Below are 16,282 nucleotides of genomic sequence, written 5' to 3' on the forward strand. Positions count from 1 at the left end.
GCTTAAAGATCCAACAGATGCGTTGGAAGCACGGTAGAGATGAATTCTGGCTGTCATCAAACACCCACTTCCCAAACTTTATTTTCTCAAGTGACCCCATATTACCAGTCCAAAAATTCACGTGAAGCCAGAGGATAACCAAAGCAAATGATTACTTAAGCATCACATGTGGTGTGTTCATTGTTTCCTAATGATATAGGGGTCGACATTCGGTGTGGTTTAATTCAGTGTTTGAATTTGAGATGTCCTGTTCTACAGGGCTAAAATTGAAAAGGAGAAAAAGGAAAAGGCTAAGCTGTCTGGGATCATTCGCACAGAGATTCCTCCGGTGGAGATGGCTGAGGATATGGTGAAGGAACGACGTATGTTCCAGCTGCAAATGTGTGAGGTGAGTTAGTCCGTGTAATAAACCCCCCCATCATTCCTCCACCCCCCATTTTTCAAGTTTCTGCTCGTTCTTGGTAGCTAAATTTGAAGAGAACTTTGTGTGGGGAAAGCACGTGAAGGATAAGAACCCACATTATTCCTTCTAAACATTTTCTAAAATTTTACTGACAGTCGGGAGTGGTTGACTCTGCCCAATAAAAGTTAATCCAGGAATTGGTTGCAAGGGAAACCGGCAACGGTTGGATAACCAGAATTCCTTTTTATCTGCCTGATTTTGTAACAAGATGCCTGTGCAAGCAGTGTGGAAAGGCCCCTGTTTTAAGTCTTTATACCATCATAAAATAGGCTCCAGGCTCGGCTCTTGTTGCATGCAAATGCTGACTCTCTCATTTGCACCTACTCTGAAACGGGTGTAAATTTTTCTTCACTCAACATGTAATTAAACTCTGGAATTCATTGCCAGAGAATGTGGTAAAGACGGTTAGCTTAACGGAGTTTAAAAAAGGTTTGGCCGGCTTCCTAAAGGAAAAGTCCAAAGACCGGTATTAAATGGACTTGGGAAAAATCCACTATTTCTGGGATAAGCAGTATAAAATGTTTTGTACATTTTTGGGATCTTGCCAGGTATTTGTGACCTGGATTGGTCACTGTTGGAAACAGGATGCTGGGCTCGATGGACCTTTGGTCTTTCCCAGTATGGCAATACTTATGTACTTATGTACATCTAACTCCGCCCCATGCTCCTCCCAGTCTACACCCTGGGAATACCTACATACATCTAAGTCAGGGGTTCTCAACCTGGTCCTCAGGGCACATTTGGGAGGAGCATGGGCAGGATGTGGGAGTCACATCTTATAGAATACTATTGGCTGTGAGCATTGATTGACAGATCTAGGTGTGCCCTCCTACACCTACCATAGACTTGGCATATGAAGACACACCAGTGCAGGTTTGCGCTAATATTCTGTAACAGCATCAGGCACCCTGATTCCATTGTAAAATTGGCGTTCCCTGTGCTGATTGAGACGCCAAAAAGGAGGCATAAATTGACCGAATTGTGGTTGTATTCTGGATTTTTCCATGCAACTTAATTGAAGAACGAGCCCATCAGGAATGAGCCCATTAGTCCTGATATTTTGCAATTAACAAGCAATTATTGACACTAATTTGCATTAATTAGAATTTATGCGCACAACTGTCTAAGCATATTCTGTAAAGTAACGAGCTTAAATTCTAAGGCACCTAGGGCCAGATGCACTAAACTTAACAAGCCATTAACGAGCAAGTAGTAAACCCTGGCATGCACTAAAGACTTTTTTTCCGACGACGGTAGCAGCTAACGAAAACGGAATGCAGATGAGCAAATTGTGTAGAAACCTTATTGTAATGAGATGCACTAACCTTTTCCGATTGCCTTAACGCTGGAAAATCTAACGAGAGGTCTGTACCTCTCGTTGGGGCTGTGTGTGATTGAAAAACTGCAACAAAAGTAACAAAAAAAATATATAGCGCTCCGCTTTAAAAAAAATGTCCATTTTGGCCGTCATTCCCCCCCCCCCCCCTGCAATAATAAAAACGTCTTTTTTGGCAGTGCTTCACGCAGCTGAGACCTGGAAGTCCCTGAGCCAATCACAACGCGTTTAGCCAAGCTAAACGCGCTGTGATTGGCTCAGAGACGGTCTCTCAGCTGAGTGAAGCACTGTTCCGGGACAGAGAGAGCAGTGAACCAGCGCGGAGCCGACACACCCCAGCAACGTGCAGTCGGGGCGGATTGGCCCTCCCGCCCGTCCCTCACCGCAGGTATGCGTTCCGGGGGGGGGGGGGGGGTGCGCCGTGCTGCACCCGGGGGGGGGGGGGGGTGCGCAGCGGTGACCTGCCCGGGTGTCAGCTCCCCTCACTACGGCTCTGGTTGGTCCCAATCAAATTTGTCCTTAAGCTGCAGGCATTTTCAGCTTTGGTAAACCCCTTGGAATGTAGCGTTTGCTAAGGTTGATGCAAAACTCAAAGCGTCCCTGCTTCGCACATACCACAAAAGTTCTGATCAGCAGAATTCAGGTTATACAAGCCCAGAGGTCTTAGGAAAGCCGATCATTGGAAGCAGGCTGTAGGAACGCCCTGAAGCTGAGGGGTGTGTGTGTGTCTGGCACATGGAGGGCCTGCAGAGGGTTTGTGGAGCTCTCCTCTGGGAGGTGGAGGGATTGGTCGTGAAACTGGGCAAGGAGAACTGACTTTCCTCTGTTGCGGTTGTGAGTTCTTACAGTGCTTGAGGTTGGGGCACGCTGCCAGAGTCTGAGTCAGAGGATTCAATAGCTGTTCTGTTAGCGAGAGGCCAAGACAGCACATGGAAACACTCAGCACTCTAGCAGCTTGGCCAGTGACCTACCATGGGGGGAGGGGGGGGGGGGAGATGGCAAGAGAGAAATGGGGGGGATGGGCACTCGTTCTGCAGTCATGTCTGTGCCTTCATGCGTTTTTCTGATAGGGTGTACTCAGTGCATTTTTTTCTAGCATACAAGGTGCCGGTACTCAAATGCTAGGCCACCCTTCAGGGGTGAGGTGATCACTGAAGGACCCACCCCACAATAGCCAGGCCCCCTGCAACCAGTCACAGAATCTGTGACAAGGCAGAATTTGTGTGTAGAGCCTGAGCTCTTCCATTAAAACTTGGGGGTCATGGGTCAATTTTAGCAGACAGTGGAAAAGCGGCTGGTACTCAGTACCCCCGAGTACCCTCTCAAGAAAAGCCCTGGGTGTACTCAGAAGCGGAGTCAGGTTGACGACGGGGGGGGGGGGGGGGAGCGAGAGCGAGAGCGGACTTCCGCCGGCGCTGGTGCACATTTTCAATGCAACACATTGAGAAAAAAATAGGCGCTGGAGCTGGCAGAACTCCATTTGGGGGAGCGGCCGCTCCCCTGGCACCCCCCCTGGCTACTCCACTGGGTGTACTAATATCTATACTAGTAGTTTAGCAGCTGGAACTGGGGTGGACAATCACCATCCTTGAGGGCCACGACCCGATCGGGCTTTCAAGATTTCCATAACGAATATAGAAGCAGTGCATGCAAATAGCTCTCTTGCAAGTTCATTGTGTCGTGGCCCTCAAAAACCGTGGTTGCCCACCCCTGAGCTAGAAGGAGTCTAACTGTGGACAGTTGAGGTTCTGCTGAGTCGCCTGGCTCCACACTGTCTTCATACCCGGGGAGTACTGCCAAGATCCCATCATGAGGGTAACAATCTGATAAAGAGAGAATCGCCGCTCTGGTAGCGCTATAACGATAAATAGTGTAAGCAGCCGGAACATTTGTATGGACTAGAAATGGGTCCATCTGGTGTTCTTTTATTTATATGGACTTAGCTCACACCTTTCAGGTGAATTACATTCAGGTACTTGGAGGGTTGCAGTCTAAGGGGTCCTTTTATTAAGGTGCCCTGAAAACTGGCCTGTGGTAGTGGAGATGCGTGGTTTGGCTGTGCGCAGGGTCACATTTCAGCGCACCTATAAAAAAATACCTATTTTGGGGGGCTGAAAATGGACGTGCGGCAACATGAAAATTGGCGCGCATCCATTTTGGGTCTGAGACCTTACCGCCAGCTGTTGACTTAGCGGTAAAGTCTCATGCGCTAACCGGATGGTAATGGTCAATGCGTGTCAAAATGCTGATTACCGCCGCCCGTGCGCCAGAAAATAAAAAATATTATACGTGCGTCAAAAATGAAATTACTGCACAGACCACGCGGTAGCTGGTCGGTAACTCAGAATTGGCGTGTGTTGGGCGTTGCGTAGGCACTTTTACAACTTAGTAAAAGGACCCCTCTGTGTGTACCTGAAGCAATGGGGGGTTAAGTGACTTGCCCAAGGTGACAAGGAGCATCGGTGGGGTTCGATCCCTGGCTTCACTGGTTTTCAGCCCACTGCTGTCTCTCTTAGGCTGGTCCTTCACCCCAGATATGATCTATCGGGCTCCTGGCTGGTTCAAATCGCCTGTGCAGGGCTATCCCCTGATAATCAGTGGCATTTAACCAGTTAGTGACCCTGAATATCACCACAGACCGCTAAACTGAAGGCTGGTTATTTGGTGGGCAGTCTGGGAACCGATTACTAATATTCAGCACTTAACCGCCTGAGTTAAGCGGTTAAATTGGACTGCATAAAAGTCAGTCTGACTTTTATGCAGTGCCACTTATACAGTTAAGTAGCCTGAGAACCTGGAGAACTTGATTCAATTCCCACTGCAGCTCCTTGTGACTCTGGGCAAGTCACTTAACCCTCCATTGCCCCTGGTACAAAATAAGTACCTGAATATATGTAAACTGCTTTGAATGTAGTTGCAAAAAACTTCAGAAAGGCGGTAGATCAAGTCCCATTTCCCTTTCTCCCTTTCCCTTATGACATCACAATATCAGAAGTGAGCCAAGAATTGGGCAATCAAGCCATTGTGACATCACTGATGAGGTTGGCTCTTATTGGTGGAATGAGTGGAGGAGTAGCCTAGTGGTTAGTGCAGTGGACTTTGATCCTGGGGAACTGAGTTCGATTCCCATTGCAGCTCCTTGTGACTCTGGGCAAGTCACTTAACCCTCCATTGCCCCTGGTACAAAATAAGTACCTGAATATATGTAAACCGCTTTAAATGTAGTTGCAAAAAAACCTCAGAAAGGCGGTATATCAAGTCCCATTTCCCTTTCCCCCTTTCCCTTATGACATCACAATATCAGAAGTGAGCCAAGTATCGGGCAATCAAGCCATTGTGACATCACTGATGAGGTTGGCTCTTATTGGTGGAATGAGTGTAGGAGTAGCCTAGTGGTTAGTGCAATGGACTTTGATCCTGGGGAACTGAGTTCCATTCCCACTGCAGCTCCTTGTGACTCTGGGCAAGTCACTTAACCCTCCATTGCCCCTGGTACAAAATAAGTACCTGTATATAACATGTAAACACTTTGATTGCAACCACAGAAAGGCAGTGTATCAAATCCTACCCTCTTTCCCTAAGTGCTGAATATCACACTTAACCGGATAAGAAGTAGCCGGCCGCATAAACCCGAATATTCAATTCTGTTGGCCAGACAGGACCCAGCATTGAATATCTAGGAATAACACTCAACGGCATACAGAGGGCAGGGTGGTGGGGGTGGTCTGCCCTAGGTGCATGCTGCAGAGGGGGTGCAGGGAGCAGCCGTGTGGCTGTCAGCTCCGCTGGTTCCCTGCTCCTTCTCATGTTACTTCCTGTTCTGGGGCAGAGGGAGCAGGGAACTGGCACAGCCGACAGCTGCAAGGCTGCGCCCAGCACCCCAGGAGATAAGAGCAATGCACCTGGGGTGTGTTTTGAGGTGATGTGCTGAGGGGGGGATGACGCTGCACCCCATGGGGTGGGGGGTGCACAGCAACGATCTGCCCAGGTGCCAGCTGACCAAGGAACACCACTGATAACACTGGAGACTGGTACAAAAATGTTGCCCGCCACCGGCTGACTATCGATCCCTATGTGTCTTGTACCACTCACTGCTGCCGGTGCTTTTATGGAACTGCTTCTAACAGGTCTCCCTCCTCTTCATTGCCAGTTCCTGCTGAAAGCCAGTGAGAGCCAGATGAAGCAAGGTCCAGGCTTCCTCCAGAGCCTGCTCAAGTTCTTCCATGCACAGCACAAGTAGGTCTCACTCAGCACTTGCTGGCTGCGTCTGATGTTGCTCTCTGCTGTGGGATTTCTGAGCCGTGTGGTCCAGTTGTCAGCAATTTGGTTGATCCGATGATTCTGTTGGAGACTCTTGCTGCTTTCTATAGGTTCTTTTGCACTTCAAGTGCCTGAAACGCCAGTCAGGAGAAACCGCAGGCAGCAACGCGGGCAATTTCATCGAAATGCCGATGACCTGGAAGCAGGGGCGTAGCCAGACACCCAATTTTGGATGGGCCTGGGCCCAAGATGGGTGGGCAGCAGAACCCCACCCAGTCCCACAGTTGATTTGGTCTCTCCTCTTGCCTGCATGCCATATGGTCTCTCAAACATCCCCCCTCTCCCACATACCTTGTAAATAACAGATTTTCACCGCCAGCGAGAAGCAATTAATACACACTGCTCATGTTGGCCCCATGGCCTTCCCTCTGATGCAACTTTGTGTTTCCGCTTAGGCGGGAATACATCAGAGGAAAGGCTGTTGGGCCGGTGCAAGCAGTATGTATCAGTCGCTGCTTGCTGCTGGCGAAGATCTGCTATTTACAAGGTATGCAGGAGGGACAGTTGTTGGGAGTTTTCAGCTAGTGGGGCTTGGCAATCCCTGCCAAACACATCATAGATGTGCTGCTACTGGGTGGGCCTCAGCCCAAAGCGGGTGGGCCCGGGCCCACCCCGGCCCACCCTTGGCTACGCCACTGCCTGGAAGGTGTGAATTTAGATATAAGGAGGGCAACTTATCACAGGCCAGCTAACGTGGGCAGCAGTGAACACCAGTTTTCCAAGAGAAAGTATGTGCACATAACACATATGTCACTTTTATAAAATAGAGGTAACGCACACGCCTTCACAGCCCCTAGGGAGCCTTTTCCTAAGCCGCGCTAACATGTGGCCTGTGCTATGATTACATACAAATCTGTACTCTGAGATTCATAACAATAGCACGTTAATTTATTAGTACATGATCATGTAACAATACAATACAACCCCTTGGGTTACCCAGGGTCCCTCCCACCGTTCACAAGCACACCAGCTCACGCTGGTTATTCCCCTTGTGCGATAGATTGTCTGTGCTATGATTAGCCTTGTTTTCATTTTGCTGTACCAACACTACCATGGTCAGATCAGTATCTAGTTTCTTTTTCACTGACAATGCTGGCTATCTTTATTTATTTATTTATTAGGATTTATTTACCACTTTTTTTTTGAAGGAATTCACTCAAGGCGGTGTACAGTAAGAATAGATCAAACATGAGCAATAGACAATTACAGCAGTAAAAATATTCAAATAACAATACAAAGTATGGCATAGTAGACTACTTACAATGTCAACACAATACGTAATAGAACATTTTATTTGATAATGAAGGGTAAAGCAAAGATGTAACATATAGATAGGTAAGAGAGTAGGAAAAGTTAGAAAGTAAGGTAACTGATTTAAAAAAAGGTGCACATGAGGTCAGAGAGATGGTTAAATATGATCTCAGCTAGGGTAGGAGTGGGTAAACATGTCCCGCTGCAGTATGTGCAGCCCGTGTCACTCCTTGTGTGTGCAAGTGAGACTAACAACTAGTAAACCCTGGCACGCACTAAACGCCATTTCCTGATCACGGTAGCAGCTAACGAAAACGGAATGCAAATCATTATAATGAGCTGCAGTACCATTGCAAGGCTATTATAATGATATGCACTAACATTTACCGATTCCCCTTACGGTGGAAACCCTAACATGAGGTCTGCACCTCTCCTTAGGCAGGGGCTGCTGTGGGAAAGGAAAAAAAAACCAAGCTGCCTCTGTGCCTAACATTGACGTCCTTCAGTCCCACTGCACTGTAACTTAATATCTCTGTGGTCTCAGGGCTGTAAGGTATCTGAGGGCTGAGGAAGGCCAGCCTGCTGCCTACACAGCTTTTTAGAAGATGTGCTGAATCACAGCAGATTCCCTCCTCCCCCCCAGCCCATCAACCAGTGACTCCCTGCTGGGAGCATTCACCAGTGCTGTGGGATATAGGGCAAGATGCACTAAACTTTAACGACCCTTTAAGGAAGAAATTTTCAACCCTGGCATGCATTAAAGGCCATTTTCCGACGACGCTAGCAGCTAACGAAAACGGAATGCAAGCGAGTAACTACCATTGAAATGTGGGCAATTCGGAATGCACTAACTATACCAACGATTGCACCGAATCATTTACCGTGAAATATTTAATGTCAGGTCAGAGCTGTCCTTAAGGCCTGAGCTGTCATACAGACACTGCTCCCGAGGAGGGCGGGCCCAGGAAGAACAGAGGGACGTCGGGGAGGAGGCATCACTGATCGCCGATCGGCTGTTCTTGCCTGTGCAGCGCCTTCATACAGAGGTGAGAGGCGCTGCGCGGGCCGGTAAGGCGGAGGGGGGGGGGGGTCCGGTGGAGGGGAGGAGCGGCAGCGACAACCTCAGGGGGCGGGGCATGGGGGCGGAGGATGGTGGGGGGCGGAGCTGTGTGGGAGAAGGTGAAATAGAGAGACAGGAAGGGAGGGGGGGGCCGGGGCTGCTAAACTTTTCATTTTTGTTTTTATTTTTTATTTAATACAGGGGGAAGCGGGGAGCAGCGGCGACCTCGGGGGGGGGAGGGCAGGGGGGGCAAGGCTGTCCATACAGGACGCTCCTGACAAGCGCCTTTGCCCCCTCCCGATCCTTTTTTGTTTCGGTTTGATTTTCTTTTTTATTGCAGGGGGAAGCGGGGAGCCACGTGTTTGTGTTTTTTTTTTGTTGGTGGTGGTGTTTTGACGTTTGTGGCATGCGCAGAGCAGCCAGCAAAACACTTGGCTGCTCTGCGCATGCTTTAGGGGCCGATTACCGACGGGGATTATGAATCTTTGATACATTGTACTTTTCAATACCGTACCGAACATGTGCGACTTGTTTTTTTGGTGCATTCTTCGTTTTTTCAAATTCGTTAAAGACTTTAACGTTTTAGATTTTTTTACGTATGGTTGATGCATCTTGCCCATAGTCAGGAATCCATAATTCACCCCACATTGCTCCTTTAGCCAGGCCTTCCATATTCTAGATCATTAAGTGATGCACCAAAGGGAGGGGGGGCAATTTTCAAAGTAATTTGCACGAGTCAAACTGTGCTTGACTGGTATAAATGATCTATTTGAAAATTCTGTGCCCTGTACATAGGTAAAAGTGGGTGTATGGTTGTGTTTCCTGTACTACTGTCTACATACAGTGGAGGCGTCCTGGTGGCGGAGTTAGGGTGGGAATCGCAACACCACACACAAACTTCATGCATTTTCAAAAATGTGCACTTTTTTTTTTAGCCAGAAAAAGCAAATGCAAATACCCGGTGCTTAAGTTTAACTTGCCTTCAGAGGCCGTTATCTGGTGCTGGGCTAGATGGACCTTTGGTCTGTCAATAGAACGTAGCAGTGACACTGGAGCAAAAAAGTAACCTAATACAAAATTAATATACCAGTGGCGATTAACGTGCTTATTTAAAAATGAAGAAAAAGCCCTCAGAAACCGTGGGTAAGATACCCAGGGTTTAGTGTGCGGTTATATGAATTTTTGTAACACGCACCACGGTTCAATCATTGGGCTAAAAAAACTTCATTCTGTAGTAAGCTCCTAATTTTGTGGCTTTTTTTTTACTATGTTGTAATTATTCTTTTTTAATTATTTTCTAATGCATTCTTATTCTTTCCCACGTTGTAATGATCAATTCAAATATCCAGTATTAGTAAGGCATGAAATATTGCTCTACTTAGCTTTAGAATCAGCGCGAACGGACAACCAAGAGTGCCCGATTCTAAAGCTAAGTAGAGCAATATTTCATGCCTTACTAATACTGGATATTTGAATTGATCATTACAACGTGGGAAAGAATAAGAATGCATTAGAAAATAATTAAAAAAGAATAATTACAACATAGTAAAAAAAAAGCCACAAAATTAGGAGCTTACTACAGAATGAAGTTTTTTTAGCCCAATGATTGAACCGTGGTGCGTGTTACAAAAATTCATATAACCGCACACTAAACCCTGGGTATCTTACCCACGGTTTCTGAGGGCTTTTTCTTCATTTTTAAATAAGCACGTTAATCGCCACTGGTATATTAATTTTGTATTAGGACCTTTGGTCTGTCCCAGTGTGGCGAGGTTTATGTCTTATGTCTTATGTCTTATCTGCAGGTACTTTAACAAACTTGAAAGTGAAACTAGCTGCAGACTTTGCAGCTATGCTGGCAGTGTTTCAACTGCCCCACAATAACAAAAAATAGAGAACTGCATAAGTTTAAATCAGTGGTGTAGGAAGGGGGGGCGGTGGGGCGGTCCATCCTGGGTGCACGCCGCTGGGGGGGGGGGGGTGTCGTCTCCATTGGTTCCTTGCTCCCTCTGCCCTGGAACAGGTTACTTCCTGTTCCAGGGCAGAGAGAGCAAGGAACCAATGGAGCCGACGCAGCTCCCAGTGACGTGGACTTGGGGGTGGTCGGCCCTTCCACCCGCCCCTCGCTTCTAAACAAAGTAAGAATGTGCTCCGGGGGAGGGTGCGCGCCGGAGGGGGGTGCGCTGTGCTGCACCCGGGGGAGGGGTACGCAGCGGCGACCCGCCCCGGGTGTCAGCCGCCCTCGCTACGGCACTGGTTAAAATGACAGTTCTTAAAAAAAAAAAATTTAAAAAACAAGTAATGTCCAATCTTAATAAACCTTTACATTTTAAAAAATGCTTAATGTCCATTAATTACATGTGTCAACAAGAAAAATCTTTCTTGCATTGTATTGGAGTCCCTATGGGCAGAAGTGATGTTGTCATTCTCTCTCCCTCCCTCTCTTCCTGCCCCCACTCCAATTTCTCCTTTCCTCTTTCCGCTCCCCCCCCCCTCCTTCCTTTCCGCGTGTGCTACTAGTTTTTTCCAGGATGGCTGGAAGGCAGCTCAGACACTGCACCCCTTCATCGAGAAGCTGGCTTCTTCTCTCCACGCTGTAAGTCTCCCTCCCTTTTGCCACCCTTCCCATTCCTTTCCCCCAGGCTGCCAGGGCGGGTCTGCTGGAACCCTGTTGCTGCTTCTGACAGAAAATGGCTTACGTGTTTTTGCAGTTGCACCAGGCCCAGGAGGAGGAGGTGAAGCAGCTGACCCAGATCCGTGATTCCCTCCGAGGGCTCCTGCAGCTGGAGAGTAAAGAGGTGAGGTGATTCTGCCTATAACTGAGAAGAAGAGATTGGATTTAATGTAGTCAGATAACGGTTATGGTAGTCTGAGCTGAAGCTAGGGTTACAGAACGCAGACATCGTGCGAGGTTGTTCTTCTACACCGATTAGGGTACCCTGGTGCTGGTGTATGGCATTCCCCAGGACTGAGACCTACCTACGACTCTGCCAGTGCAGCTCGGCAGTGCCCTGACGCAGGTCATTGCTATTCTAGTGCTGAGAAAGAATGCAGCCATCGACTCGTATGTATAGCACTGGCACTGCTGATACTCTCGTGAGCAAGCACTTGATTGGCGTTGAGTGGTGCTCTCAGAACCCTGTGATTAAAACCGAGCTCCAGCACTGTCTGCAGAAGTCACTGCCTGTCCCCTGCTCCACTGTCGTATCTCTTACTGCCAGGAGTCTGCCTCTTGAAAATCCGTTATCTTCCCTCCAGTCACTGCCAGTGATCGACCAACGTATGAAATAACACTCGGTACAAAACTCAACAACAGTATAAACAGTGCACTTTTTCTAGCGAAAAAGGTTCAGGTACTCAAAATGCCAGGCCACCCTTCAGGGGTGGGGTGGTCACTGAGGGACCCATCCCACAATAGCCAGCCCCCCCTGCAACCAGTCACAGAATCTATGACAAGGCAGAATCGGTGTGTAGGGCCTGAGCTCTTTCATTAAAACTTGGGGACCATGGGTCAATTTTAGCAGACAATAGAAAAGGTGCCGGTACTCGGTACCCCCAAGTACCCCCTCAAAAAAAAAAAGCCCTGAGTATAAACAACAACAGTTCAGTAACATCAAACATAAAACTATCATAACTTACAAAACGAATTAAAACGTGCTGTTTGTTTTCCATGAACGTAGGAAAGCCCGAGCAGGAAGAATTCTGGAAGTGGCTACAGCATCCACCAGCTCCAAGGGAACAAGCAGTACGGCACTGAGAAATCCGGTTTCCTGTACAAGAAAAGTGATGGGTGAGGAACTCGCTGATACACAGACAGAGAATTTGTACCTAAGTGGTTCAGGTCCAGCTTTAAGAAGTGTTTGCAGAGTCTGTAAGGGAAATGAGACTTGATATACTGCCTTTCTGAGGTTTTTGCAACTACATTCAAAGTGGTTTACATATATTCAGGTACTTATTTTGTACCGGGGCAATGGAGGGTTAAGTGACTTGCCCAGAGTCACAAGGAGCTGCAGTGGGAATTGAACTCAGTTCCCCAGGATCAAAGTCCACTGCACTAACCACTAGGCTACATCTCCACTCATTCCACCAATAAGAGCCAGCCTCATCAGTGATGTCACATTGGCTTAAAGTCCATTGCACTAACCACTAGGCTGCTCCTCCACTCATTCCACCAATAAGAGCCAGCCTCATCAGTGATGTCACAATGGCTTGATTGCCCGATACTTGGCTCACTTCTGATATTGTGATGTCATAAGGGAAAGGGAAATGGGACTTGATATACCGCCTTTCTGAGGTTTTTGCAACTACATTCAAATTGGTTTACATATATTCAGATACTTATTTTGTACCTGGGGCAATGGAGGGTTAAGTGACTTGGCCAGAGTCACAAGGAGCTGCAGTGGGAATCAAACTCAGTTCCCCAGGATCAAAGTCCACTACATTAACCACTAGGCTCCTCCACTAGCAACATTCCATGTAGAATCTCAAATAGGCTGGGATTCTGGAATTTTGCTATTCTTTGGGGTTCTACATGGAATGTTGCTACTCTTTGAGATTGTGCATGGAATCTTGAAAATGGGACTTGATGTCACCTTTCTATGGTTTTTGCAACTACATTCAAAGCGGTTTACATATATTCAGGTACTTATTTTGTACCAGGGGCAATGGAGGGTTAAGTGACTTGCCCAGAGTCACAAGGAGCTGCAGTGGGAATGGAACTCAGTTCTCTAGGATCAAAGTCCGCTGCACTAACCACTAGGCTACTCCTCCACTCAGTAAGCAAACTTGGGGCCCCTTTGCAAAACCACATTAAGCGCGAATGTGTACTGACTTACTGCCAGACACGTTAAAGCGTTTTATGGTAGTGAGCATTAAAGAGTGGTGACGTGAAACCAGTCAAACACCCTCGTGACTCTGTAAAAGGGTGTTTGACTGGTTTCACATCACCACTATGATTTTTCAGATGAGCTGTTTTTTTACCTTATATTTGAGAAGATCTATGACTTCAGTCCACTATACATTTATTTTTCACCAGTACATATATCCATTGATTGTGATCATAAAGGATCATTGTGTAGCCCCTGACGCAGCCCTGCTGGGTGAAACACGGTCTGTGTCGGGCTGATCTGAACATCTGGTTTTCATTTAATAAATTTGTGTTTATCTTCTACTGATCTGCTCTGTTGTTTTTTTTTCTTGGAGTTTGCAGATCATCTGCCTTCGAGTTTACTAGGCCACTTCTTACCACTGTTTGGAAAAAGGGCTCCTAAATGTTTAAGGGTCCCGTTTTATCCGGACACTGTTTAACCACCCCCCCCCCCCCCCCACCACCACCAGAGAACTGGGAAACATTTTGGAAAAAATGAAAACTGAATTTTAATTTTGCCTGCTAGTAAAACCAGTGGCGTTCCTTGGTTGGCTGCCACCCGGGGTGGATCACTGCTACGCATCCCCCTCCCCTGGGTGCAGCATCATCCTCCCCCCCCCCCAGGTGCAGCACGACATCCCCACCGGGTGCAATGACACCCCCCCTCCTGAGTGCAGCATCCCCCCTGTCACATCACCGTCCTCCCTCCGGCGCATCACCTCCAAGCCCCCACCCTCCGGGTGCATTCTTCTTACCTGCTGGGGTCCTGGGAGCAGCCGCACACAGCAGAGGGAGCAGGGAACCAGCGGAGCTGACAGAGGCATGGTTGCACCCTGCACCCCTCCTACAGCATGCACCCGGGGCGGACAGCCCCCAACGCCCTGCCCTCGGTATGTCACTGGGTAAAAACACATGTACTGCTGTTCTTTGCCCTCCAGAGGTGAGGGAAACTTGCAGTCCATGATTTAACCCAGGTAACTGCTCAGTTATCTGGGCTAATGGTCTGCCGATCCTGCTGTCTTGTCTGAACGTTGCTGACCAATGTTTTTCTCCCCTTCGCTGATCTAGAATACGTAAGGCCTGGCTGAAGAGGAAATGCGGTGTGAAGTATGGCTTCCTGACAATATCACACAGCACGGTGAGTGTTACAGCAGGGTGTCACTGGTTGGCATGCGGTGGTGTGAGGCAGGGCCACCAAGGGGGGGGGGGGGGGGGGAGAAGATTCCCTGGGCCTGGCCTCCAGGTGGGGGCCCGGTGCTGGCAAGGTTTCGAACCTCCTTGGTTTCGAGGGAGCAGAAGCTTCTTCCTGTTCTGTCTCTCTCCTGCTACTGTGTTCCTGGACCCAGATGATTGCATTAATGCGATAATCCGGGTCACGGAACACAGGAGCAGGAGAAGACAGACCACCTCAAAGGTGGCATTAGTGCAGCGTGCCGTAAGAGTGTACTGAGTCAGAAGGGTAGTTAGCCGGGTCCCTCAGGGATCGGTGCTGGGACCTCTGCTTTTTAACATATTCATAAATGACCTAGGGATGGGGGTAACTAGTGAGGTAATCAAATTTGCCAATGACATAAAGTTATTCAAAGTAGTCAAATCGCGGGAAGATTGTGAAAAACTACAAGAGGACCTTACGAGACTGGGAGACTGGGCATCTAAATGGCAAATGACGTTTAACGTGAACAAGTGCAGAGTGATGCATGTGGGAAAGAGGAACCCAAACTATAGCTACGTAATGCAAGGTTCAGCGTTGGGAGTCACGGACCAAGAAAGGGATCTAGGTGTCGTTGATGATATGTTGAAAACTTCTGCTCAATGTGCTGCTGCAGCTAGGAAAGCGAATAGAATGTTGGGTATCAGGAAAGGGATGGAAAACAAAAATAAAGATATTATTCTGCCGTTGTGTCGCTCCATGGTGCGACCACGCCTTGAGTATTGTTTTCAATTCTGGTTGCTGCACCTCAAAAAAGACATAGTGGAATTGGAAAAGGTGCAGAGAAGGGCGACAAACATGATACAGGGGATGGGATGACTTCCCTATCAGGATAGGCTGAAGAGGCTGGGGGTCTTCAGCTTGGAGAAAAATCAGCTGAGGGGAGATATGATAGAGGTCTATAAGATAATGAGTGGAATGGAACGGGTCGATGTGGAGTGTCTGTTTACGCTTTCCAAAAATACTAGGACAAGGGGGCATGCGATGAAGCTGCAGTGTGGTAAATTTAAAACGAATCGGAGAAAAGTTTTGTTCGCTCAACGCGTAGTTAAACTCTGGAATTCGCTGCCGGAAAAGGTGGTTAAGGCGGCTAACTTAGCGGACTTCAAAAAAGGGTTGGACTGCTTCCTGGAGGAAAAAGCCATAGAATGTTATTGAATGGACGAGGGAATAATACAGTATTTCTAGGATGGACGGGACAAATTGCTTGTTCTTTTGGCCGCTGTCGGTGACAGGGTGCTGGGCTCGATGGACCCTTGGTCTGTCCCCAGCATGGCGATGCTTATGTACTTATGTATTTTCTATGTAATAAATGACCAGCCAGTGTAAGAGGAAGCATGTAGGAAGCCAACTCTCCAGCCCTGGCATATTTATGGGCTACTAAACCAAACAGAACTCTTCCCCCCTAGATAATCCACAAGCATAAAAAACTTGACAATAAAAATTATAGTGGTCGGTCTCCAAGCTTCTATAAATTCTATACTTTAACTATCGACTGTTGCACCTACCAGCAGACAAAAGTTCAAAATGACCTGCCACGGTTATTTCACTCTAACATGTCTTTCTTCAGTCTTTTAAAAATATACAGTGATACCTCGGTTTTCGTTGATAATCCGTCCGAAAACAATCAACGAAAACCGAAACAGACGAAAACCGGGGCAATTATTTCCATATGAATCAATATAAATCCAATGAGCAGGAGAACGTGTGGGTTGCCCTTTCTTTTCGCAAAATTAGCAGCGAAAACTGAGGCAACCAACGAAATCTGAGACAAA

General features: G+C 47.7%; 1 protein-coding gene across 2 annotated transcripts in view; it reads left to right on the forward strand.

Annotated features, from left to right (window-relative positions):
* The window catches only part of ASAP3 (ArfGAP with SH3 domain, ankyrin repeat and PH domain 3), a 69,326-nt gene that overhangs the window by 21,326 nt on the left and 31,718 nt on the right, over positions 1 to 16,282 (forward strand). For both annotated transcript variants that reach the window (XM_030217741.1, XM_030217740.1), the window contains exons 6-11: positions 259 to 388; positions 5,950 to 6,035; positions 10,951 to 11,026; positions 11,142 to 11,228; positions 12,111 to 12,220; positions 14,366 to 14,435. In XM_030217741.1, the coding sequence (XP_030073601.1) occupies positions 259 to 388; positions 5,950 to 6,035; positions 10,951 to 11,026; positions 11,142 to 11,228; positions 12,111 to 12,220; positions 14,366 to 14,435 (559 nt within the window). The remainder of the gene's footprint in view (positions 1 to 258; positions 389 to 5,949; positions 6,036 to 10,950; positions 11,027 to 11,141; positions 11,229 to 12,110; positions 12,221 to 14,365; positions 14,436 to 16,282) is intronic.

The sequence above is a fragment of the Microcaecilia unicolor genome, chromosome 11 (assembly GCF_901765095.1).
Source record: "Microcaecilia unicolor chromosome 11, aMicUni1.1, whole genome shotgun sequence".
In the NCBI taxonomy this organism is placed as follows: domain Eukaryota; kingdom Metazoa; phylum Chordata; class Amphibia; order Gymnophiona; family Siphonopidae; genus Microcaecilia; species Microcaecilia unicolor.